This window comes from Amblyomma maculatum, chromosome 10 (genome assembly GCF_055883805.1).
Source record: "Amblyomma maculatum isolate TAMU_Amacu chromosome 10, ASM5588380v1, whole genome shotgun sequence".
In the NCBI taxonomy this organism is placed as follows: domain Eukaryota; kingdom Metazoa; phylum Arthropoda; class Arachnida; order Ixodida; family Ixodidae; genus Amblyomma; species Amblyomma maculatum.
The window spans coordinates 29,472,082-29,498,306 of record NC_139353.1 but is presented as its reverse complement, the minus strand read 5'-3'; the positions used below and the strand labels follow the sequence as shown (position 1 = coordinate 29,498,306).

The window sequence follows — 26,225 nt, the reverse complement described above, 5'->3', positions numbered from 1 at the left end:
TACGAAGGCTATATGGTACTGTACCAAGAATAATATGAAAAACCGTGGCTGCACCATTTAATACTAATGACCAAGTGGCCTGTAAACTCAATCCCCCAGTCACAAAAAGCAATTTTCTTACAAGCGCTGAAAGCAAAGAACATCCCTAGATGACCCCGTGATGTGTCCAGCAGCTGATTGACAGAGCCATAAAGCCATTCCAGCTAATTGTCTCTGCCCCCCAAAATACATTTAAAGAAGCTGAGGAGGGCCCCCTGTGCACATAAGGAGTTATTTTTCAAGTAGTATAAAAAGATTAAATGCTTGAAGCTACATCACGCAGGTCGTTGGCCAAGCCAAGAATAATGAGTCACTGCACCCACCTCATTGTCAACAACAGCAGCCAGGTCAAGCTCAGTCTCGGCTGCGGTGGTGAAGTCATCGCCAAGCACCGCAGTCACCACCTGGTGGCCTTGGGCGATCACCCGGTCGGGTCGGAAGGCTTGGATCACCAGCAGCTGGTGCATCGCCTGCCCAACCGCGGTGAGCGGCCGTGAACCTTCTTCCCACAGGACAGGCACTTCCCGTTCAGGGGCATTGCTCTCCACCCAGCCCAGGAAGCTCTGAAACGAGAAGAAAAGAAAGATCATGCAATAGCTCTGACCTGGCTAGAAAAAGTTTTACAGGGTTAAAAGTACGAGGTTCTCGGCGCGGTGTTGAGAGCAGTTGAACCCTTTCTAATAGCATGTATGCTAGCAAAAATGGGTCACCTATTCCCCACACCTCCGTAGGCCATGGCGCGCTACCTTATCAAGTGCATATTTTTTTCAAGTTTCAGCCTTGACCCAATCTCAATTCCATAACCTGTTCCCAGAACTATAAGCAGTCCGCATTATATCAACCCCCCCCCCCCCCCCCCCCCCCCCCCCCCCCAATTTTGAGGGGTCCCACGCCCCCGCCACTTCCAATGGTCCCCAAGGGGTCCCCGATACATCCTTTGCTAATCAGAACCACTGCCAGATAAAAAAAATGAAAGCAAGGCAAATGAATCAACTAGCTGCCCACACTTCCCTTCTTTTGCAGTTCCTTCTTCTACCACAAGAGCCCATCAGTTATCTGTACTCCACATCATATGTTAATGCAACATTTTGTTAATGACAGATAGGTTTCGGTGCGATGACAACAAAACCATTGCTACCACAACATGAGCAATATGAAATGACAAAGGAGCAAATGAGACATAACACAGGGCTCAAAGCAGCACCTAAAGAACATATTTGAAACGATCATCAAGGTTCATTAGCAGCCAATGGCCACCTGGCCATGGCGTCAGACAATGAAGTTGCTTTGCCAATGGCCAGAGAAGTGCTTACAGGGTGCTCATCCAAACGCTGCTGGAGGTTGCGGAAGGCGGGTAGTCGAGAGAGTGCAGTGGCGCCCTCGAGCTGATCTGGCGACAGACCAGCGACATGGATGGTTGGTTGGCCTGGCAGGATGCCTTCCTTGCCACGCAACAGGTGGTTCAGCTCATGCTCAAAGTTGGTTTCTCTGCAAAGAGGATGATGTCCGAGGCACACTGTCAGAGATACAGCCTTGCACTACGAATGTACACGAAGGCTTATGGGGATCACTGCAGCTTTTAAAAGATGAAAAAAAAAAAAAAAAAAAAAAAAAGAAAGCATACAGTGCACAAGAGAGGACAATATAGCAGGTGCTCTGTCCTGCTGACCCCTCTTGTATGCTGTGTTTTCTCGGTGCCTTTAGAATTAGTTATAATTGACAACTACAAACTTGCCCAATAAGTACTCTTAAGCTATACAGTGAAATCCCGTTACTACGAACACCACATTAACAAACTTTTCAAATTAACGAATTTTTTAAGAATCCGCGGCAGATTTGCCATGTTTTCAATGTAAAACTATTTCAGTATTACGAATTTCAAATTAGCGTATATTTCAGAATAACGAATGTGTTTTATTTCTTGTTCTATAATTTTGGAACATCAGTATTACGAATTTGGCTAAAATTAACAGCACCGCAGCTTGCAACACTCGCGTGAAACGAAACAGAAACCGCCGTTTCTGTGTGTATGGTCCGTAGGCTGTAGCTATCATCATCAGGACATCTAGGACCAGCTCCTAGCGCCACCATGAAGCTATGGTTTATTACGCAGTAGCCAGCAGGCCTAGCTGCCTGCGTTTTTTTTCTTCCTGTGTTGTGTGCCGTACGCGACTCGGTCGTTCGTGCATTCGCGCGTGCGGGACAGTATTTTTTTTTTTGCCGCTGATTATCTTATTGCGAAGTTTGTGCGAGATTGACGATGATATTAGCCAGCGAAGTGCCAAGAAGATATGAACGCAGCTGCTTTCACTGCAAGAAATCGACGCAGGGAAAAGCGATTCGGCCTCTACAGACAGCTAGCATTGCCCCATCGACTACCGCGATCATTATGAAAGACCGAGACAAGATTTTCAAAGCTCAGGGAGCATTGAAGATTGGGGTCATAAAAAACTCCGGGTTTTTTTTTTTTTTTTTTTTTTTTGCACATGGACAAAGTCCGTACTTTTATCGCTCGGTGCAATCACGCACGCGATGAGGTGTTCCGGAAAGCGAAAGGTGTATGTGCTGTAGTGGTGTAATGTAGTGCGCGGTCGTGTTTGCTGCACGCGGCAGAAGAAAATAATGAATTTCTTCAAATAAATCAGCTTTGGAGTTAGTGCAACCTTTTCACTTGAGGTTTTGCTAGTCTACACATGTGCCTACTGCCAAGGTACGTCATTTTCATACCTAGGTTTGACCACTGGCTTATAATCGCAGATTTTTCATTACAACGATATTTCAAAATAACGAATGATTTTTCGCGGTCCCGCGGGATTCGTTATATCGAGATTTGACTGTACTTTCTTTTGCGGGGATGTCAAATCACTAGAATTAAAAATCATGGATGCTGAGGGCGGGTTGCCGTCAATAGTTTTTTCACTGTGTATGGTTAATTAGAACATTTTTTTTGCGATTCTAATGTTTGTTTGTTGTTTGTTTGTGGGCTTTAATGTCCCAAAGCGACTCGGGCTATGAGAGACGCCGCAGTGGAGAACTCCGGAAATATAGACCACCTAGGGTCCTTTTGACGTGCACTGACATCGCACAGCATACAGGTGCCTTGCTTCTCGCCTCCATCGAAAAGCGGCCGCCGAGGCCGGGATTCGATCCCGCATCCTTGGGCACAGTAGTCGAGCGCCGTAACCACTGCACCACCCCGGCGGGACTTTTACGATTCTAATGACTTTCAAATTAACAACATATTATTGTACTGCCAAAACAAAAATAATCTTTGCTCCATGAGCCAGTCAGCTTAGTTTTACTTCCTGTAGGTTTAGTGGAGACTTCACAGAGGAGAAAACATTGTGGCATTGCTCTAAAAAGGATCAGCAGATTGCAAAGCATGGATGGAACCATTACCGTGCAGACGAGTTTCCTGAGAAGAATAATGCACAGAGAAGATGAAACAGAAGTGTAGCTTTTGTGTCAATGTCACCAACATTAGATTACCGGGGATGAGCTATTTACAATTGCAGATGAAGTTACAGAGAGTTGTCCTCCTCAGCTGTGTGGGCATGTTCGTACATATTCAGAAAGATGCAGAAGCACAAAAAGAGGTACACGAATGTAGGAGAGGACAGGACAGGCACTCGTCCCATTCCCTTTTTACATCCATATACTTTTCTGTGTGCCTCCTGGATCTTCCTGAATATAACAACTAGTATGCTTGAACACCGGTCAATGAGTGGCACAAGCCATGTGTCAGTCATTGTACGCCAGCTGAGAGATAAATTTTGCTTAAACCGCAGCCAGTACCTTTACAATGCTCTGCAAATGTACCAGTAACAAACGCCACTCACTGTGAGAATCCCCTCAGGTGGATTCGACACAGCAGCAAGGCAAAGGCCAGCTTGTCTTCATGAAGCATGCCTCTAGTCACCCTGGTGTACACGACCTGGACAAAAAGATGGGCAGGTGGTGAAACTTTGGCGAAACTTTGACAGCAATGAAAACAGATGCCGCGCTCTCCCTCAAACAGGTGAAGCTCAGGCAATGATGAGACTGCATGCTTTTCTGTGCACTAGACGTAAAGCAAACTTACGAGAGGCACATAACGCGCGTCACTGCAATCAGCATGGTAAAAGAAAAATGGAGAGGAAAAAAAGAAAAGCAATGGGGTTTGGTTTGGTTTACAGAGGGGTTAATAGAGCAAGCTGAGCAGCTTAGCTCTCCTATGCAAATAAGGCCAGTACAAAATAAGCAATCTCTGATCGACCAATGATCGATCTGCAAATGACCGAGTTGCCAACGGGCCACTGAACAAAGCACCAATGTCCAATATGCCACTGAAAAGCCTACCACGTGACTGATCTATCAATGATGATTAGCAGTTGTGACCTCACCTGGAACAAGTCCTTGGTGATGATGCCGAGGCGTGCAGTGTGGTCCACCACCCCAGTGAGATGCGAGTTGTTGGTGAGCACATCATTGTAGATCTCCAGGAAGAAGTGCAGCGAGTACTGGTACAAGAAGTGGGCCTGGAAGCCAACAACACACACAAGCGCATTAAGTACAACCTTCATGGAAAGTTGCAACAGTATGGTCGCAAGCACAAGCGTCCTCCAATTGTTCCATGTCCCAGACCAAATGCGGCATGTGTTGCTGCCCTTGATTCACTCCCCCTTCTTTTCCCCGCCGGATTCATCTCTTTTCTAGGAACAAGATTTAAGCGTCTAACCAGAGCGGAACACCCTTGTCATGCAAACACTTGCGCTCAAACAATGTGGAGCCGTGCAGACGGATGCAGCCTTTACCTGGTGAAGCCCCTCGAGGGTAAAGAATATGGAGGAGCAGGCTTGCGCCAAGGGCTGGTACTGCAGGGACACGGTCTCGACTTCGGCCATCACCTTGTCTGTCTCCTCCACCTTGCGCGAGATCTCGGCCGCCTCGTTTTTCAGCTTCTCCAGCGTGCTGATCACGCTGTCGTCATCCAGAATCCTCCCTTTCGAGTCATTCAAGGCCTGGAGGAGAGATTTCTCCAGCTGCCGCAACCGCACGTGGAACTCTCCTGCGGGGAAGATAAATCGAGGAACACTCGAATGGTCACATCCCGCTCAGTTAATGCCAGACACACTCCAGTCCAGAAAGACTGGATTAAACAAACAAACAAACAAACAAACAAACAATTAAAATAAGTGACGGGTGTACGTCAACTCGCCTTGAAGTTTCAGGAGGTCCGAGCGCTTCTCATCGATGTCCTCTCTCTCCGCCTTCAAGACCTGCCCAAAGAAAACAAGGTACTGAACGAATAGCTAAGGGTATCGCAAATGCAACAAAGAATTGGCCATTGCTTTCTGCACTGAATGGAATTATGGAATTTAACCAGTATAGGTTTCAAAGCATTCCACGGTGGAAAAGATCGAACGACTGACCTGATTCAGGCACTGGCTCTGCAAGCTGCTTCGGGTCACCGTGAAGTTGACAAAGGTCACCCTTGAACAGAGGTCGGGCGGGAACTCAACCTGGCCGAGAAGGACACCGTGGGAAAGACTACTTCAGAGACGCAGAAGCGCAGAAGTTAAATGGCAATGCACAAGCCCAGAGAAGAAGGAAAGGCAGTAATCAGGGACTGGGTTTAATGAATGGTACACAATGTGCTGCATCAGCAATGAGCACCGTCCAAAGATTGAAAAGTTTTATAAAGAAAAGAGAAAAGCATCAATGCAGATACATGCCTCAAACATTTGAGGTGCAGGCGCTGAAAAACTGAACACAATTCGAGCTGGTTCCCAAAATTTTTGGCTAGGCAGCATCTGCACTCATTCAGCAAAACTGCCTTGCCCTGTACAACAGCGACCGGTTGCTATGTGCGCTTAGTTACACCATCATTTGCAAGACAAAATTAAATGCACGTGTTCTGACACTAATAAACATTCTGGAGGTTTTTGGCACACCTCGGCAATACGGTGACGTTTCGGAGCATGCCAGACCAAAACAAGTGCTGGCAAGCAAAGGTTTAAGCCTTCAAGCTAGAAGCAGACAACATGAGTATCCCACAAAGCTAACACTGAAACTGTCCGTATGACAAATATGGGCCAACTGCGATGATCAGCGCACATAACAGGTGCCCCAAAGTAAAAATTTGCCCCCAAAATTTCGGAATGATTGTCCGAAGCACTTTAAGTGGTAAATACCGTTGGGTCCCGAGTGGAAAGGAAGATGCAGAACGTAGGTGATAAGTCAATGTCCTGGTCTCCCAGTGTGATGAGGACACGGCCACCTGTCTTGCGCACTTCTCGGTTCAGCACCGGATTCAGGATCGGGTCGTAGCTCTCCACGTCCTGCAAGTTCAGAGCAACCATTCATCAGCATGAGAACTCGTGAATGACCAGTGAACAAAGCAGACATGCTTGCCAGCGCACACGAGACCTCTGAAATGAAGATGTCCAGTTCAAAGGTCCTTTATGCTACGCCTGGTCTTAGCCCTGCTATCATGGGAGATCAATGCTGTTACGTTTTGCACTTAGCACATTTGTAGAAATTTAATGTCATCCCAGAACCACCCTGTCAATGCCCATTTAATCAGATTATCTGAGATGCAATATTAGAGGGTTTAGGCAGAAAATATATCAAAATTAGTTATGTACCAAGTATGTACAGCTATATGTGATGCTGAGACAACATGGTTCTCCAACTGTGGCTCCATAAACTCAGTGTCTTAGTCAGCTAAATGTTAAACACAACGTCATACCTGGACAAGCAATGGATTTCCGAAACGCAGAGCACTCTCTAGGTTCTTGCGGAACGAGTCATCCAGGAAACTGTAAAAGCACACAAAAAAATTACTTTTCTGCAAGCAGACAATGGTGCATAAAGCCGAAGTGCATAAAAGCAGCGCAGTATTGAAAAAAAAGAAAAGAAAAACAGATGCGGGTGACAACAGCGAGAGTTCTGAATTAGCATGAAGCCATATCCCTCACCTGGTCTTGGTGATCTTCCTCTCCCTGAACTCGTTGAGGATGTACTTGGTTGCTTGCCCAGATGGGTCGATGATGAGCGGGTACCGGTTGAACCTCTTGAGCATGATGGCATTCTCCGTGCACAGGTCGTCCGTAGGCAATGCATTTGCTTGCCACCTGAGGCGCTCGTCTGCTGTAGAAAGGTACTGCAACGTAAAAGAAAAAAAGAAAAGGGAGATATGCTGAAGCAAATACAGTGGGCATTTTCAACAACATGTAATGCTCAGAAGAGTAAGGTACACTGGACTAGCCAGTGCATGATCGCGCACAACAAAGCCAGCATAAGAATACAAGACGACATTGTACGTTCAATTCGGTGTATTTTGGAAAAGATCCCGTATAAGTCGTGAAATATGGTTGACTGAAAGAACAGCAGCATCCCGTGCTGTCTGGGCTTGCAGGCATCCTGGAATTTCACCACGCGTGAACGTGCAATGCTTATGGAGTCGCATTATGAGTTGACAACTAAACAGCATCTACCAGAAACCAACTCAGTAATGTAGACAGCCGAGAGCTACACAACGTATGACGAATAAGGAAAGAAAAAAAAAAAAAAAAAAAAAAAGAGATCAGTGCACTTCCTTCATTGCTGTGCTAACATGTCAGTGATTCGTTCTGCTGTCAAAAACTTAAACCCACCTAGTACAGTAAAGCCCATTTGTGGCCGTTTTTTCAAAGGATATCGGGACCAGGGGCTATCAGGGAAGGGGTGGAGAGTTCGTATCCTTTGAAAAACCAGTTGCTATCCAGCAGCGCTTGGGGATTGAACCTAGTACCTCCCGAATGCGAGGAGGTACTAGCTTCGACCCCCTCTCCTGTGCATTTCCTCCATCTTATGCATACTTCTGTGTAATATGTTAAATAACGAACTAGCCTAACCTTGTAAGTCTCAATGCAGACTGATTAAGGGGAAAGGAAGAAGAGAAGCCCACCTCAGTGCGTGCCAGATCGAGGCGGAAATGAATGCCCGCCTGCTGCAGGTGGCTGCACCAGTTGTTGAACAGGTTCTGCCGGTACTGCTGGTCAAAGTAGCCCGCGTAGGCCAGGAAGGCCGAGCCGAGCAGCACGTCGCCCGAGATGGTCGACATCTGGTTCTTGAACGTCTCGCTCGTGTCCTCCCAGCGCTGCTTCTCCGAGCTCAAGCTGCTCAGCAGCGCTATGCTGCGATCCACCTGTGTGCATTCACCACCAAGGTGCAAGGATGCAGTTGGTGCCACACTACTCACTGTGCGTCAGTGACAGCGCTTGTGCCGGTACGAGGAAACAAAACTAAACTGCTGTGTTAGTAAACTGGAGCATATATTACAGGGATAGCAGGATGATATAGCCAACCAGCATTAAGGATAGAGGAAGAGAGAGAGAGAGGCAGAAGGAAGCAAAGGCAACGAGGCTAAACACGCAATGCCAACTTTGCGACCCCACACATGGTGAAGGGGATAACGGGAGAGAAAGGGAAGAAAGAGGGAAATAAAGGGAGTGCAAAAATTTGTTAGAAGTCTTTTTTAAACACTATTTGCTATTCGAATTGTTTTGCACTGCACCATGGCTATTTGAAATATTTATGAATAGATTTAATATAGTGAATCTGTAGTTTAGAAATAAATATTCAAAAGTTATGAATTTCTAGAGTAGAGCGGTGAGCTGGACTAGTTGATGGATGTTCATCATGTGAATAGGGCAACTGCGCTGAAAAACATGAAAAACATTTGCAGAAAAAAACATCTGCAGAATGAAACTGTCTCGGTGGACACAATTTTAATTCATGGCAAAACTCTTACTCCCAACTTTTTAAATCAGTGCAGTCCTGTTTGCAGTGCAAATGGAGAGTTTGAAGCCATGGACATTAGATTGCATATCGGCTTTTGAAACAACGAAAAACTGATTTCTAAAGTCCTGCAACACAAGAAACTGACACTTTCGCCCACAAGAAGCCGGAACAGAACGCATTAGATGCACAGGAATCATGGTGCAGATGTGACGTCCGGTGACGATGCACTGCGGTGCTCAATCCAAACTGCAAGCAGTATTGTGCCAGGTCATGTACAAAATCATCCACTTCTAGCTATAATGCGGCCACTGCTTTTAAAGCAACACGCAGGCACATATCGAAGCAAAGCGATGCAAGAGGGACACAGAGGTGGCGCTTCGCTTGACCTGCCACTTGGCTTCTTGTGTGGCCGAATCGAAGGATGCCATGGTGCTTTGAAAGCAGTGACCATGGTATAGCTAGATGTGAACGACCTGGGACATTTCACTTTGCAGCTTGCTGCAAAAAAAGCCCCCATCACTGCCAACCGTGTGGTTGATACTTGGACAGCAACAGAACAAAATATGGTGCATGACAATGCACGGAAGAGAAAGCATTTTCGAATTTGGCGCCGTAATCACTTCCACGCACCAGCAATGAACATTGCGTCAGCCTCTATTGCCTTCAATGTTCAATGCACTTGGAATCTGTTTTGTGCGAGAAAAACGTACCTCATTTCCTAAACCTGAGAAATTTTAGAGATTACTCTTTCGTTGCTTCAAAAAACTTGCCCCATAGACTTGCCCCTGGCTTCAATCTGCCCATTGGCACTAGCGATTGAACTATGTTAATTATAAAGTTAATTAGTTTAAGATTAGAAGGGTTTGGCAGAAAATTGTGTCTGCAAGGACAGAGTGTTTCTGCAAATTGTGTTTTTCTATTTTTAACTCATTATATTTAGAAAATTTTGAAACTGATCACTGAAACACCTGATATAAATTAGCTTAGCATCTAAAAAATATTGCATAGAAACTTTACTTGAGAAAGCAAATCAAGGTCCTTTGCATGCAGCTACAGCCTCACCTTCGCCTGGACATTGGCAAGGTCGGTCTTGATGGCCTGTGCCTGTGAGACGAGGTTGGCATACTCTTCCTTGTAGGAGGCAATGCTCTTCTCCAGCTGGACGATGACGGAGTCAATCTCCTCTGCGTTGTGCTTGTTGCTATCGGCCTCCGCCTCGAGGCTGGCCAGCTCGTTGCGCAGGGGTTCCACACGCTTCAGCATGTCAGCAAAGTTGATCTGCGATGCGAAGAATTGGCCAGTGAGGCATGGGCAAGCATTCACTTGCTCGTTATGGTGTCTTAGAAGATTGGTTGCATTCCAAAGACGCTAATGAACACTGCCTGCAAAAGTTGTATCGAGCTAAGGTCAATCTGGTAGCTTTTCAGGACACATTTTTCTGTTCAGAAAATTGCACTTATGAATTTTCTCGCGAGCTTATTCAAACTCATGGCGGCTACACTGAAGACTCCGTGACCATTCTGTGTAACAGAACTTCGCTGCTCGTTTAATCATTAACTCCTTAATTTGTCACTCTACTACCTCGCATGTACTATTTACCATTTGGTCATAAGCTGCCACATTTTCAAACCTGGCATAGATATTAGGCCCCATCAAGCTGTAAAAATGTGCTTGTGTGGCCTAGGGGCGACTTGTCTAACTCCAGGGGTTCCAAGTTCGATTCCCATCCCCTGCCAACCCAGCCATCTCAAGTGGTCTTATGACAACAAACAACTTGCAGACCAATTAGTGCCCGGCGATGTCGCCGGCCAACTACCACCTGCCAGAGGCAAGCCCGTGATTTTCGTTCACAACAACTGACAAATGCAGACCGCAGGCTTTCTGACAAAAGGGGCCCTTAATGCGCACATTGAAAACTTAAGTCAAGATCAATTATCTGCGGCTGCTAGTGCCAGAGAAGCAGAATTCCGAGCCAAGTGCATGTGTCAAGTGAATTATGACAGTGCAATGAGATGATTAGGGACAATGTTCTTTTTGAGGGACTTACCTGAGCGATGGCCCACTTGACCATCGGTCCACAGGCAACGCTGGCCCTGTTCACTTTCTCAAAGTTGAACTCGGGGTTGTTGAGGTACTTGGTCTTCATCTTGTTGCGGATCTCGTCACTACGTCGAGAGCAGCGCACAACGTTAACCGGTCAACAAAAGTGCTCACCTCTGGTCAGATACACAAGCCGAAAACGCTCAAAACAAAGCAATGAAAGCCATGCTTTATTATGCCAAAGGCACGAGGCTGGTAGAAGTGCCCAGACCATTAAAAGTTAAGCCTTACAACAAACAGTTGAGAACAAAAGGCAACTTTTTCTCAGCACCTTGGGCCCAACTTGTGCACACTTATAATTGTGGTACGATATATGTACGAGAAATTACAAAACAGAACACATACCTAGGAGAATGACTACAATCTGAGGTAGCGAGATTTTCGAGGAAAAGAAGAACTCTGCAGTTTTCGTTCGAGTAAGATGACAAAAATTGTGAACATATTTCAAACAAAAGTGGCTGCTCTAAGCAGTATAGAAAATTCTAATAATGGCTCGTTCAGACATAATTTTAAGCTCAGCTTAGCCATGAAACTTAATAATACAGCAGAACTAGCTTACTACAGTTCATCAGCTTAAATGTAGCTACAAGTGTTCATATGATAATAAAGCATTTTGCTCGGCAACACCACACTGCCTTGTAGTGCACACCCTTGCAATCTGCCCATTGAAATCCAATCACACAGGCAAAAGAGGAAACAGCAGCAGTGGAAAAAAGCAAACACAACCAATCCATATGTCACAAGCCTAAGTGCTCTTGTTTCAACCCCATACACCAATAATCAGTGCCAGGAAAAAAAAGAGAAACCAAAGCTGAAGCAAATGAAGGGTCCAAACCGAGGCCTGAACATGACAGAAAGAGCTGGCGATATTGGTGCACGAGAGAGACATAGGTAAAAAAAAAGATGGTGCAAAGTGGAGTCAGAGGTCCGTGTATAGTGCAGTGTACAAACCAGACCATAGCAACTTCATCAGTAACCATACTGTTTAACAGCTTGTTTGACAATTAAGTTAATGGTGGACAGAGCTTTAACCCCATAAAACTCTGGATACTACAATAATGCAGGTTTTCAAAAACATTTTTTTTTTCAGCTTCTGTTTCTGCTAGAAAAGTTAACTGAATCCTCGCAGCATTCCACAGACTGCACCCCTTAAATATTATAGCATTAGTTGCCCGAGGTGCAAAAGCCAACACTACAGTTAAAACAACTTAACTCATATGCTGATACACCAGCAATAACTGAAGTGCTTTGAATCCAATTACTGATACTGATTACGACTGTCTTTAGATAGCTTGATTTTCTAATTTTAACTGAACAATAAGACTTCTCTTCATCGTTCTACCCGTGCTTCTACATTTTGCCCAGTAAAGACCAACAATAATGAAGCAGTGTTAGCTCAAAACTTATTGTCCATGTTTTCATTATCTGGGTACCATTGGGTTGACAAGCCTGGTTGGTTGCTATGGGCCGATTCATCCGTTCCTGACCTTGTCAATGTGCAGAAGCTGCCATGCAGAGAGGATGGTGCAGGCCCCCTCCCCCTTTCCACGTGACTGTCCGCAGCTTACGTGATGTCGTCTGTGCTGAAGTTGACAATTGTGTTGACAAATGTGTCGCCCAAGAGCACGGAGCGGATGGCCCGCCAGTCATGTGCGGGCTCCCCAAGCAGGAGGCAGATGGCCTCCAGCGTTGTCTTAACCGGCAGCGGAGGATTCGCCATGCTCCGCACTTCCACCAGATGCTGGCGCTTAATGCCCTGCACCGCTACACGGCCGGACGACGCACGTCGTGAATTTCTCGCAATATGTGACGGCAACTAACTTGATAAGCTTAGGATGAAATGGCTGGCGTTGCCTGCAACCTTAGTCTTAACTGAGATCAATAAGATCTTAACTGAGAACGACTTCTGATTTCATTTGGTTAATGGGTTTCTATGTTTCTTTGATTCACCAATATTACTGTAAGAATATAAGCCAATAAATCTGAAAACATCCATACTGATGTAAGTCTAGCTTTAGTATGTAATTTTTCATTGTTATAGTTAAGACTGGATGCAGATGAGGAGATAACACAGGCCAGGACGCATATAAACTTCTAATGCTATTTCATTTCATCTGTACCTGAAAAACTGCCCATTTTGATAAAAGGAAGAAGAAGCACACTACAGCGTTTCTGTCTTGATGCTAGGAATGCAGTAACATCTCCGAGATTTCCGTGTTCACCTTATTTCTGAAGAGGAAAACAAACTTATCAAAACCAAACTAAAAAGCGGAATCATCCAACGAAGATATTTCGCAGCAGACTTCCTTCCTAAAGGCAGGCCAAGGAGACAAAGGAGAGGCAAGCTTATAAGGTAATCAGTACTCTCCATCAAGCTGTTCCTTGAACATTGCAAAAATGCACAGACACGAAAGTTAGAAGTCCAGACGGCAGGAGTCTGAGCGGCCTCAAGATGAACTGCGAAGACGTTGAATCCAGAGACAAAAACTGTATGTGCAAAAGGAAAATGCGTCAGACTTCGGATTTGGAAGGACTGGATTTGTTACGGGTTTAAGGTGGGTAGGCAAAAGTGACAAGGAGGATGTTGACAACAAGCAGAGTCTCAAGTATGTACGTGGAGAAGAATGTCACGGACGGGGTCGACAACAGACGGGGTGCAACGAGACACAACAAACCACCATGCACACCAAGAAAAAGAAAAGGTTCGGAGGAAAACCTTCTGTAAGTGTTCCCCCCCATTCTCTTCATTCCCACAACGAGGACGATGTTCCCTTCCCCATTTCCACTGCTGCCACTTCCACCTCTTTCCCGAACAGGTTTTGCTGCTCCGTTCGGCAGCGTCGACGTACGTGATGTCGTCAGTGCTGAAGTTGACGATGGTGTTGATGAAGTTCTCGCGGATGATGACAGAGCGAATGGCCTTCCAGTCGGCGGCCGACTCTCCGAGCAGCAGGCAGATGGACTCGAGGGCCAGCTTGACCGCGAAGGGCGGGTTGCCCATCGACCGGACTTCCACCAGGTGCTGCTTCTTGATGGACTTCACCGCTGGGTGCACACCACGTCACAGAGCCTGGTCATGTCTCAAGACTCTACATGTCTAATGTAACACCCTCTGCCCCTCCTATCCTCAATTGTCTGCCTCTGACACAGTACACATGCGCGCTTTAATCTGGTTGTTAAAAATCTAATATAGCTAGACGACCGCTCTATTATGTTTGAAAGCCAAGTAGAGAGATGTGCGCTCACCCTGTTGGGCTTCAATGACGGCTGGTTCGACTTGTGCAAGGTCAGCCATGACACTGGAGCGCTTTTCAGCAATGATCTCTTCTTGTTTCTGCACATGAAAAAGTTGAGCAGAACAATTTAAAAAAAAAAAAGAGACAACATGCTACATGAGATGAAGCAACGACCTGAAGCTACCTCCAGCACACTGCAAGTGCAGGCGTGAAATGAAACACAAAGACAAATGAAATGTGGACAAGAAAACAAGATCTTAACTGAGAACGACTTTTGGTTTCATTTGGTTAGTGGGGTTTTATTCTCCAAAGTGACTCAGGCTATTGTGGATGGCATAGTGGAGGACTCTGGAAACTTCCACACTTATCCGGCGAGGTGCTAGTGCCACATACCAACTGCTGCGAACTGCTAGATGCTTCGTCAGCGTCACGTGTGCCCGCCTCCGCTCTGCTCGTCGTTATCACCAAGCGTCACGGCAGCCTCTGCTTGCAGCTTTCCTTTCGTTCTCGTTTTCCTTTGGCTTGATATAAAAACCCAAGCCACACATTAAACCTGGTTCTTTCTGCCCCAGCCATCAGTTTCGTTGGGTTCTAGCGGGCTCTGCCGCCGACCCGTTGGCAGGCGTCCGCCAACGGCTGGCGGTTTGTAACACCAACGTTTATGAAACAGCCTTTCAAGCAGGCAGCCTCAAGTTGATAAGCTTGTATAATAGTCATAAAAAGAATTCTGCAGGCAGGTGATGATCAATCCAACAAGTGATCTTCGAAAAACGAAGCGGTATTTCTTGTACGATTACAGAAAGCGACTGTAAAACACTGCTCACCCTTAGCTGTGCTTGGATCTCGTGGGACTGCATCTTCTTCTTTTCAGCCTCTTGCTGATCTTTGAGCTGCATCACACAGTCAGAAGATTGGTGAATAAAGGAAATACCTTTAAAACTCAAATCTAGATACAACGGCGTGTCACGCATGCAAAAGCATATCGAAACAGACGCTTTTGCACAGAGCACTATTTTCTTCTCATTCCAACAGGCAAAAACAGCAAAAACACAGTTTTATAAAAAAGGAAACGAATTGATCTTCCCTACATAATAGTACTGTCTGAAAATGCTCACAGAAAAAATTTAATTTTAAGCTATAGAGAGCGTATTGCAGTGCAGGCTAAATGCTACATTATCTGCCTTAGACCGCATTTGAAAAGAATGCGCAAAAACCAGTCATCGAACAAGACCACTTCAGTTCAAAGCAACAAGTTTTCTACCATCACCAAAAGTGTACCGCTTCCTCTACTCACCATCTCCTTCAGCTTGGCATTGGCAGCCTGGTTCTTGGCCTCAAGCTCACGTGACTTGAGTGCCAGTGACTTCTGCAACTCCTCAACCTGCTCGACTGTCTCGCGGATCTTCTGCAGACCTACATTGAGATGGAGTTGCTGCTCCTCGAGCTCAGAGCGCTTCTCATTGAACAACTTCACCTGGAGAAAAGGGGGGGTGCACTTTTTTTAGTAAGGAAAGGAGTTAAAAATATTTCTAGGTTCATTGAGTATTTACAAGTACATAACGCAACCACGGATACAACACATGAGGAAGGACTTTTATGAGCATGGGCAACTGTCCTGATAAGGACCTAACACAGCCTATGAAAACTAATATGCAAATTAATGTGAGGCCTAACATAGTTTCACAGCATGGCCTCTCAATTCAGAGGCTAACATGTAAAATCCACGTCCGGCCAAACGTGTTGCATACAAAACATAGGCTGAAGTTGAACAGCGAATAACTGAGAACAATGTCTGCATTTGTGCCTTCCAGTAGCTGAAAAAAAGAAAAAATAATAAAAAGCTACAAACAATGACTAGCACACCATACCCAGCGAGTACAGGCCACTTACATAATGGTTGATGAAGTCAAGGTAGTGACGGGGCGTGATTGTGATGGACCGGGCGCCGCGCTTGGCGAGCCGGCTGCTCGCGCGGTGCAGCGTCTGGTGCACATACACAAATGCATTGACAATGGCGTTCCGGTGGTCGGGAGGCAGCCTCAGGCCTGGCACTGCCACTGGGAAGTGCTCTGCGGGCACCACATACTGCACAAGGGAAGAAGACATCAACCACTCATGTAACCATAAGAAACAACAAACAGGGATTGAAGAAAGCACCACATGCTCATCGAGCGAGGGCAAACAAACGATTAACGTGAAAAATTCGAGCTGGTCTCTCTCACAGCAAAGAAGGGCAGTTGGTTGGAATAGAGAAGCCTATCCGCACCTTTGTTCAGTGACTCCCCCCAACACTGCTAGTATCTATTTCAGCCTCAAAATCGACGTTTTCGACTCCAAGCAGTCCGAAACATACACCACCAACAGGCAGTTGTCCTCATGAGGTGCAGAACAGTTTGCCAGCAAGTCTGAACTATTCTGCGAGTCCAAATCATTGGAGCATGAATAAGTGATTGGCCTAAGTAAGAAACAGGTTTCAGCCCAATAAGTCTCACTCTCATATGTAGCAGGTCCAAGATTACACTGCTCTAGAGCTTTGTACTATACAAATTGCTGCTGGTTTCTAGCTTCCAAACAGCCTGTCACAGAAGTCATCCTATAACATGCATCTTAAGCACCAAGCGAACTTAAAAAGCGAGTCTGCTGTCTGCCTACCTCATCAGAATTTACTAAAATTTACACAGTACGTCCTCCGCACTTTCCCGATTCTCTATATCAACTTTGCAGCAAGACTGCGTTCCGATTCAGTGCAAAAAGAAATATTAACATTTTTGAATTCATAGCTTCGATCGGAGAGGTTTCTACGTGCATTTTTGCGTGTTTGTCGCATTGTTGGAAGCATGGCCATGTACATTCATTCTGATTTTGCCGAAGGACAAAATTTTCGAGTTTTCTTTAGGATCAACAGACAAACAATGGCCCAAGCTGTCAATTATGTTTTTCAGTTAGCCAACGAATGCTCACACAATGGGTTTTGAGACAGCGTCTGTGGTGTCATAAGTTGGCCTGCTGTGATGTCCTCCTAGCTTGGTCAGAATGCAGTTTCGGTTTCAGTTTCCCAGTTTTCGCTCATTAAAACAATTCTCACTATGTATTTCCAAGGAATAACTTTTGCGCCGAAAAGATGGGGCTCTAAGGAATGTGATTAACAATTCAAAATGTTTCTCCTTAAACGCGGAAACTTCCTTTGAGGCACTCACGTTGGTACGGTCAATGTCCAGCTTTGAGGTGAACTCCTTGCCCACTTGGAAGAGGGCGTCATCTGACCAGTCGCCAAACCAGTTCAGAACACACCTGTGTGCAAACAGCATTATCAGATGCTGCTCGTACAAAAAGGAGGGGGTCAAATAACAATCTCAGATTACATGGGCTATAAGAATGCGCCAAAATACACTAATAAGCATCCCTACCAAAAAAAATATAGCATAAAGGTAATTTGAATTAGAAGGCTTCCTTCTGGGTTGCAGGGGCAATCATCCCGATGGGAAACGGTGCATGCACACCAAAAACCAGTCATAACTCATTTTATTGTGTTGCTGTTAGCCTTGGTAATTCAAAAATATGCCAAAAACATTTCTTGCCGATTTCTCAAAATTGAATTTTGGACACAGTGACCATTTTGGAGGAGTGGTATCTCGGCTTCTATAGCAGATATCACTATAATTCATTTTTTGCCAGAAATATAAAATCATAAGTCCTGCAATAACGCTGCTTTTTAACCACTATTTGTTTGCCAAAAATATCAAAATAAATCATTTGTCCCAGTCACAAAAATGCACTTTTTATTCGGCGAGCTTGACAAGCCACAACTTCCTTCCAAATCATTCTAGAATGCTCATTTATGCTTTACTGCACTCCTTTGTGATTCTAGATTATTCAAAATCTTCTCCTCAAGTTCCGATGTTTAATAACCATGCTTCCTCCAAACAAAAGATCAGTTTTCCTTAATATATCTAAAACTACCTTCATTAGGTAAAAACACAGTTTGCAGCTTTGGAATGAGTATATGAGAAAATGCACTAATGGTGCAAATCTGGTGCAAATCTGCCCGTAAATAAAAAAAAATGGTTCCAAGAAGGATGTCCCCCTTTAACTGAACTAAAACTGAAGCCTAGAGCGTCCCCTTCATCTCCGCAATACTTAACCAAGAATTTGCAAGTCTTCCTGGCTATCTGCTAACAGCGAAATATCGTTTGCATACATTAAACCGGGGAGGCGCTGCTCTATGACCTTTCTGCCTGATCTATAGGACAGGTTAAAACATAGGTTACTTTCTTGTAGCCTCTGTTCTATATTTATCATACATGAACAGCAGCGGTGATAGAGGACAATCCAGCCTTAATCCTTTGCATACCTTGAGTCATCCGTACTTATCCTTTCCCATGCAATTTCTACTTTCTTATCACGGTATATTTTTTGTGGGCATTACTACAAGCAGCGCCCTCAGTGAGAGCCCACCTGTTGAAGAGTGCTGGAGATGTGGCCGCCCTGTCCTTGAGTCCCTCTGAAGACGGGTTCATGGTGAACACCACGTGCAGGTTGCGCATCACCTGCCCCGTGAACCACTTGTAGAGCTCCTCGCTCGAGTCCAGCATGAGTCCCTCGCGTTGCGAGCCTTCCTTGCACTGGGTCATGAGGGCCGCATACTCGTCGCCCTCAAACAGGCCCGGCACCTCGCCGTTGGCCAGCAGGGTGTTCATGCGCTCCAGGAAGGACGAGTCCAGCACGTTGCCCTCGTCCAGGATGAAGCAGATCTTCTCGCCCTTGCAGCCAGAGCGCCGCAGCACGGACCGCAGGTCTTCGTCAAAGTCCGCTGCGGTGTACTTGTTGTGGACCTTGATCTGGAAGACCTTGAGGCCGTTCATCCAGGCCACAAACCGGGACAGAGTCGTCTTGCCGGCACCGCTCACGCCAATCAGCAGGAGGTGGCCCTGTGGAAGGTGGGCAGTGCAATCATGACCACAGGTGACTCAAACAAGTGCAGAACACAGAAAAAAACAAATGTCAGCAACAAGGGGAGTCCATGTTATTATAGAAATGCTAATCGCTCTCTCACCTGTGGCTGCCGGAAGATACGGTCAATGCGGAGCACGTGGTCAAGGACCTCGTTGAACAGGACCAGCTGCACATCCAGCTCCTCTTCGTAGAAAATCTGAAAGGTTGTCAAATGAGATTTTACGAACACAGAACAAATGAAGGCAATGTGCCCAGCTATGGCAAAACCAGAAAAATCCACTCAAACAGGACTAATATGTGCAATAGCAAATGCTCCTAAACCAGCTCAAGAAAAGCAGCGGAAACATTTATCAAATGCCACAAGATGAGTGAGAAACCATTGAAACCTATCCGCCGAATCAGTGACCTGTGCTGGAGTTTCCCCACTCAAGCTAATGGTTGCCTCCGAGAACAAGGGTCGCTAAGAGCGGGGTGCGCCAACCTTGAGCCTGGCCTTGACGTAGTTGCGAAGCTCATCCCGCTTGACGGGCACGTAGTCCTTGGAGAGCCAGTTGCTGTACAGGATGGGCCGTCCCAGGGCCTCGTCCTGGTTGATGTTGGGGAAGTGCTTCAGTGCCACCACGTCCACGTTCTCGTCCGTCCAGGTGCGCTCTTCGTCCTCAACCAGTCTGCATGCAGCAGAGCAGGAGACCGTGTTTACAGGAGCAGAACAATATCATGCACACGGCCTAATGAAGAAGTGACTTCTCGCTGATACACCCAACCTCTCGAGATTTCAATGTGTAGAGTCTAGTAGGTGTACTGGTACCAAATTCCCAGAAAATTACGAGGATTACAGGTTGCAACAAATTAAGAAAATTTGTTCGCCATACACTGAGAAAGTTTTGCCATGGCCAGAATGAGGAGAAAATAGGAATTCAAGAGACAAGGACGAGTTGTTCCCTTTGGTGCAGAAACCCCTCCCTGCGTACCTGTCCTGGAAGAGTCTGAGCCCCTCATGAGCCCAGATGCGCACCAGGCCCTCAACGGGAAGCGTTTCCAGTGGCCGCAACGCCTCGCAGATGCCCCGCACCCAGCGCGTCAGCTCCCGAGGGCTGTACACATAGTGCGGCTGCATGTCTTGCGTGAAGCGCTCCTACAGACAGAAAGATGCACAGGGGACACACTTCAGAAATACTCACATTTTGCAATCTATGCCATTTACACTGCCAAGTTTGTAGTCTTGCAGTTGCAAAGCATCGTTGTCATAAGCGATGGCAATAAACTTTGCCATAACGTTGCCATACAATTATACTGATGGGAAAGCAGTATGCACTCTACATTATTGAACTATGGCAGCAAAGCCAACGTAACACTCTTTTGTTGGTATTTGTGCAATACTGAAGGCACACTGAAAACGAACATTGCAATCAACCTGCCAGAAGCCTACTCAATATCTGTTTACCACTATTGACAGCAGCTTAACATTTCCCACTTAGCATCACGGCTTTTTAACCTGCCACAACTAACCCCTACAAGTAGCAGTTATTGGTTTGGTTTGGTAAAACTTTATTTCCCACAGTAGGGGTCCTGGAGGACACTCGGCTAGCGAAAATTTCCAGCATATTAGTGCTTGGCACGGATGTCGATGTTGGTAGGCATTGTCAGCTTTTTTTCTTTATCTTCTTTATCTTTGTACGCTACTTTACAGCAACTTGTGGCCTTAGCCAGAAATGTTAACATGGTGTGCAGGCATACACCAGAATCAAAACATAGCAACATGTTAGATGTTTTAGCCTGTTACAACCACTGCAGCCACCACAGCTGCACAGAGTAAGTTGCACAGGTTGTCATACCTGGGACATGAGGTAGAACTCCACCATAGCCGCCGTCAGTGGCTCAGCGTAGGCTCTCAGCGAAGGCACCATGCGCAGCATAGCGCGGTTGAAGGTGCCGTAAATCTGCTTGAGGGACGTCTCACCCGGGTAGTCAACGTACACCACCGGGACATGTCTCAGGAACCTGGTTTCAAGAAATAGACACTACCTTGAAAACTGCCTGAGCACTGGTCCATAATGCTGTCCTAATGCCGGTCATAATGCTGTCCAATAACAATGACATTTTTGGTCAGAGGATAGCAAACACTGTGAACTAATGATTTCACATCTCATCTAATACACAAGGAGATCAGTTGTTTTAAACAGAGTATTGTTGAAACTTGCCTGTGTGAGAGTGGCTTTCGGCCAGGGTCTGTGGGTGGGTTGCAGGCCCCCACAAACTGGATGCGTTCCAGCCGAACCCAGGTATGGTCGGTGGTCCGGTAGAAGCCTCCATGCTCCACCAGCTGGCGAAGGAAGGAGATCACTCTCTGCGTCCCTGGACAAACAAGGAAGGAAAGTGAATCAATCAGATGGTGATAGCTAGTCACCAAAAGAGACATACCTGTAATTCCCCCTGTGAACACAACTGGATGCACTTTAAAGCCGGAAAGCATACACTGCCATGTACAGGCTCAATTAAAAGTATCTGGGCCATGTAGCCCACTTGTGAGTCGTACAGTTGTGCCCTCAAGGCACCACTACAGACAATAAGCTACATTAATGGTGACAATGAAGGCTTACCTCCCCCAAAGATTCAAAGCCTCACAGGTAGCATAAGCTCCATGCTACTAGCCCAAAAAGCAAAACCTTATTATAAATTGAAGGCTTTTGACCGTGGTTGTACATTTCTGCTCATGGTTGTACATTTCTGCTCGTGGTTACAACCGGTATTCACGATGTTGTCTTTTTGCACCAACACGAACTTCTGAAGAGTAGAAACAACAAGTGATGATACCTGAAGTCGGGTGGATAGAAAACTGTCAGCATGTAAACTCAATGCACCCAGCCAAAACTCGGCAAATAATATAATTATCAATGCCACACAACCCAAGCAAGTAAAAAAAATTAAAGAAAAGCTGCAAATGCTGCAGATTCTGCAAAGCCTTCTGCCAACCAAGGTTCAAGGTTGAAAGGTGAAAGGAGCATACCATACTTGTCCATGTCGGGCAGGTTAATCTCGTCGCAGAAGAGCACCAGCCACTTGCCCAACTGGATCGGGGAGAGCACCACACCATTGGGGGTGCGCCGGTACTCGCAGTAGTGGTCAAAGGTCTTCAGCAGCAGCTCAGGGGTGGTGGCACTCGAGAAGTTCAGGCCTACCACCTGTCAGAGGAATCATCGTTGAGCAGGTGGAAGGGAACAAAAGAAAACAAACGGGGGACGCGAGGGCACGTTTCTCAGCCTTTCCCCGATTGGCCTGTCCCAGCAAGAATTTCCTCACAAATCCTGTATGCAGCACCTACTCCTTCACATGACCTCGTGACAACACCTAGTTTTGGTCACTATACATGCTACACGTCTAGCACACAGGGAGAGGGTTTGGGAAGAGAGAGAGAGACAGCCACCCACCTCCATGTCAGGTAGGGAGCGCAAGGCTGAGAAGAGGGTCATGGTTTTTCCCGAACCGGGTGGCCCGCACAGCACGAGGGGCCTGTGTTCGGCCAGCCACGTGTAGAGCAGGGCCTCGTGGCGAACGGTGTCCACCGTGGGCACCACCACATCTGGCGCGGCCACCTTGTGAGTCTCCACCTCCACCTGGGGCACCTTGCTCTGCCAAGGGACCCACTCGCCCGTCGCCAGCGACACCTGGTGAATGAGGAGGAAACAAGTTGCGGGACGGCCTGTCTCGTAAGCAACAGGTATTTCAAACCTGCTGCTTTGGAGAGACAACTAGAACCAAATCTCACATGCTCAAATCCAAAAGCATTCCTATCCTGTCAACTGAGAAAGTTGGTCACGAAACAAGCTGTGTATACTGGCCCTGAACAATGCTAACGTCGCACCTATCCATGAATATTGCTCACAACAGCAAGAGACTGGTGGGTACTGTTCACTCGCAAGGCAGAACAAGAAGAGACACTGTCCTCCAACAACGAGAGCTTCAGGATTATACCAGTTTGGAAACTTCGCTTCAAAAAGTGCCAGGTTTTAGTATGCACTTTTCGGGTGCTTACAAATTGTTGCGCCATCAGGAAATGTTCATCAATAAGAAGCTTTCTGCTATAGCCATCATTGCCTTCTGAAAATCATCTCATTTTCTTTTTTAAACCTTAATTACCTCTATGGCTTTTATTTTTAAGTATTTTCGCTCCTGCAACCCTCCAACATATTTTATTTTCATGGCAGTTGTATATTTATCAAAAATCTAAAAGTTTGCAATTTAGGCACAGTTTCCTTTAATGGCCACGGGTGCCACCACTATTCGTAACACCCAATTTTTGATCAATCAATACTGCCATTTTCTGATACATAGGCCTTATGGGAAGTCTCACAACACAGCTCTGCCAACAACTGCGTTAACCCTTGACTAAATGGAAAACAGTAATGAGGCAAAATGGCCTTTTAACCTGTTCACATAGCTAACTTTCATGAGACATTACTTCTAATCATTAGAATCATCAGTGCACAAAATACGAAAAATTTAGCATTCCTAGACATAACCATAACACTGCACTAATGCCGGTAAGTACGTGTCAGCTACCACTTCTGCAGACTTTAGAAGGATCGCGCTAGAAAGTGCAAAAGGAGCAAGAAAGGAAAGAACGAAACAAATGGGGCCCTCCCTGGGGACCCGACACATGCCTCGTAGTCAATGATGGGTAGCCCCATGTTGGCTGGCAGGGGCACCGTGGCCACACTGCGGATGAAGTCGCCCAGCTCCGAGCGCACCTTCAGCCGACCGTCACCAGCAAATGACCACAGCAAGGCGTACACCAGGCACTTGGGAATGTACTTCTCCAGCTGGTCTTGCTGCAGAATCGAGAGGAACTCCATCAGTACATTAACTTCGGCCACTTTGAACAATAATAATAATCAAGTAAGAATAATCCATCAATACCAGGTTAAATTTCACAATCTAAAAAGACAGTGCATTAGGCGAGTATTTCCAATCTCTGCTATCATTGATAAAAACATGACAAAACTGAAATAGAACTCTCAATGCCAATCCTCAGCTGCCTAAACATTGCAGCAACTCACCTTTGGAGGGCTGAGGATAATACTGAAGTACTTATTTGCCAACACAGTACAATATTGGGTCAATGGTCTGTGCTGCCCAGGATTCTTTCCTTTCCTACAAGCAACATTCATTTTTGTTTTTTGCAGTGTGTGTGTGCAAGGCCATCCTATCATGCAGAGCAGGCTGACCACCTGCTGTTCGCACTAGTGTTTTGCACTGCTGTGCTCTCAGCATGCATCGCTAGAGTGCAAAATATCGGTCGGCTACTGTAGCACGCTGTCAACTGTAAATCTCATAGAGTTCATATTGTGCAAGTGATAATTAAAGCCACCAACTCATTCATATGCTTGCTAAAGAAAAGAAAGAATGGAAAAAGTGCACAATCTAAGAAAATGCAAGATCTAATGAAAAATTACTTAATAAATAAGTACAAAGGCATTTACCGAAAATTCCCGTCCCATAGAGGCTACCTAACCACACCTGCCCACCTAACCTATGCTGATATGCTGCAACCCTGCTATGCTTGACCTACCTGCATCATAAAGTCAGGGTGCGCGTGGTTGTATGTAAGCACGTTGTGCGTGGCCTGGTTGAGCATGGAGAAAAGGGAGCCCAGGGCACGGAAGCGGGTGAAGTCCATCACGTGCTCCTGCCGCGAGGCCCACTCCAGCGCTCGGACCACCAGGCCTTCGCTGCCAAAGTACGGTTGAAGGATGAGCGCGACGTCCCGCTGCGTCTGGAGGGTCGGGGACAGAGCATCATCCTTGGCGTCCTTTTTGCCGCGGTGGTAGGCATGCTGCTCCTCCTCGGCCTCCTCGAGCGGGATGTGCCGCAGCCGCAGCAAGAAGTGCTCGAAGACCATCTCGGTGCTCAGCACGTCCTCACTGAACCAGATCATGCCGCAGCGGGAGACCGTGGCCAGCGTGGCGAAGCGCAGGTCCTGCACTTCGAACATCACCCGCACGTTGGGTGGCAGGCTGAGCCGCTCGCCGTTGGGCAGTGTTAGCAGCTTGTTGTCATCCAGGACACTGTTCAGGTTCTCCACCCACTCGGGGTCCACGTCGCCATCAAAGATGATCCACTGGCGCTTGTTGATCTCACCCCGCACGTTGTCGATGATCCTAAGAGGAGAGCGTAGGGAAAGGTTGGCGTTTGTTGACAAAGGTACATTGTTACACTGCTCAACGCTGTCTTATGGACTTCTCTTCGACGTTAGCACGGCATGATCCTCACAATATTGCTGACTGTTTTAGTCCAGAGTGCGAATATTGGCCGTTAACATGTACAGGGTCGTCCAACCTTAGTTAAAATGTCGCTCCGGAGCGCCGGCCGCATGGAGCAACATTCTAAGAGTGGAAGACCCTGTACATGTTCCTATGAGGTGCGCGGCAGTTCCAATTCCAAAATATCATGCAAGTCATGCATCGCTAGAGTGCAAAATATCGGTCGGCTACTGTAGCACGCTGTCAACTGTAAATCTCATAGAGTTCATATTGTGCAAGTGATAATTAAAGCCACCAACTAGAAGACAAGCAAACCACTGCTCACTTTCTCAGGATGTGGGTGAAGAGTCCATCGGTCCACTCGCGGGTGTTTGGGTCGAGCACTCCATAGAGTGCCTCCTTAGAGATGGCCTGCAAAAAACGAGAATGCAGCTATGATCATCAGCAACATAGTGATCACAGCTATGATTAGCTATGATTAGGATAAAGTCATGAAAAACAACTTACTCATAACTAGTGGTAGCTACGACAAATGCCCATTATTTTCAAGGAATAGGAAGGAATGCTGTCGCTAAAATAAGCCACGCGCACTGCATTTTCTATGGCCATGAGATGGTAAATGATAACAGCATTTAACTAAGTTCGTAAACTCTAGTCACACTTTGCAGTTAATATGCACTTGATCATACTCAAAAGTGGAACAATCTAAAGAAAAAGCTGGTCAGGTTGATTTACGACTATGGACAGAAAAAGGAAACCGAACGTGAAGTGGCAAACTTGTCATCTGTCACGGGTGTCTTCTTTCCTCAGCCTTTCTGCCTCCGAGCCCAAAGTGAACACATTTGTTCAAAAACAATGAAAGGTCTTGGCA

The 26,225-nt window shown here is 46.3% G+C and overlaps 1 protein-coding gene across 2 annotated transcripts in view; it reads right to left on the bottom strand.

Moving 5' to 3' along the window:
* Positions 1–26,225, bottom strand: part of Dhc64C (dynein heavy chain, cytoplasmic) — an 82,800-nt gene that overhangs the window by 8,519 nt on the left and 48,056 nt on the right. Inside the window, exons 36-65 of one of the 2 annotated variants that reach the window (XM_084582355.1) lie at positions 25,680–25,765; positions 24,664–25,252; positions 23,756–23,923; positions 22,523–22,759; positions 22,102–22,276; positions 21,296–21,449; positions 20,930–21,095; positions 20,066–20,229; positions 19,576–19,762; positions 19,195–19,290; positions 18,597–19,069; positions 17,339–17,432; positions 16,032–16,226; positions 15,436–15,615; positions 14,966–15,031; positions 14,152–14,239; positions 13,755–13,950; positions 10,853–10,970; positions 9,868–10,083; positions 7,970–8,209; positions 6,999–7,183; positions 6,770–6,839; positions 6,213–6,359; positions 5,451–5,540; positions 5,237–5,297; positions 4,833–5,086; positions 4,422–4,556; positions 3,879–3,973; positions 1,353–1,527; positions 363–602 (exon numbers count right to left, since the gene is read on the bottom strand). In XM_084582355.1, coding sequence (XP_084438481.1) covers positions 363–602; positions 1,353–1,527; positions 3,879–3,973; positions 4,422–4,556; positions 4,833–5,086; positions 5,237–5,297; positions 5,451–5,540; positions 6,213–6,359; positions 6,770–6,839; positions 6,999–7,183; positions 7,970–8,209; positions 9,868–10,083; positions 10,853–10,970; positions 13,755–13,950; positions 14,152–14,239; positions 14,966–15,031; positions 15,436–15,615; positions 16,032–16,226; positions 17,339–17,432; positions 18,597–19,069; positions 19,195–19,290; positions 19,576–19,762; positions 20,066–20,229; positions 20,930–21,095; positions 21,296–21,449; positions 22,102–22,276; positions 22,523–22,759; positions 23,756–23,923; positions 24,664–25,252; positions 25,680–25,765 — 5,340 coding nt within the window. Of the gene's footprint in view, positions 1–362; positions 603–1,352; positions 1,528–3,878; positions 3,974–4,421; positions 4,557–4,832; positions 5,087–5,236; positions 5,298–5,450; positions 5,541–6,212; positions 6,360–6,769; positions 6,840–6,998; positions 7,184–7,969; positions 8,210–9,867; positions 10,084–10,852; positions 10,971–12,473; positions 12,670–13,754; positions 13,951–14,151; positions 14,240–14,965; positions 15,032–15,435; positions 15,616–16,031; positions 16,227–17,338; positions 17,433–18,596; positions 19,070–19,194; positions 19,291–19,575; positions 19,763–20,065; positions 20,230–20,929; positions 21,096–21,295; positions 21,450–22,101; positions 22,277–22,522; positions 22,760–23,755; positions 23,924–24,663; positions 25,253–25,679; positions 25,766–26,225 lie in introns of both variants that reach the window. The other variant, XM_084582356.1, reaches the window with a different exon arrangement.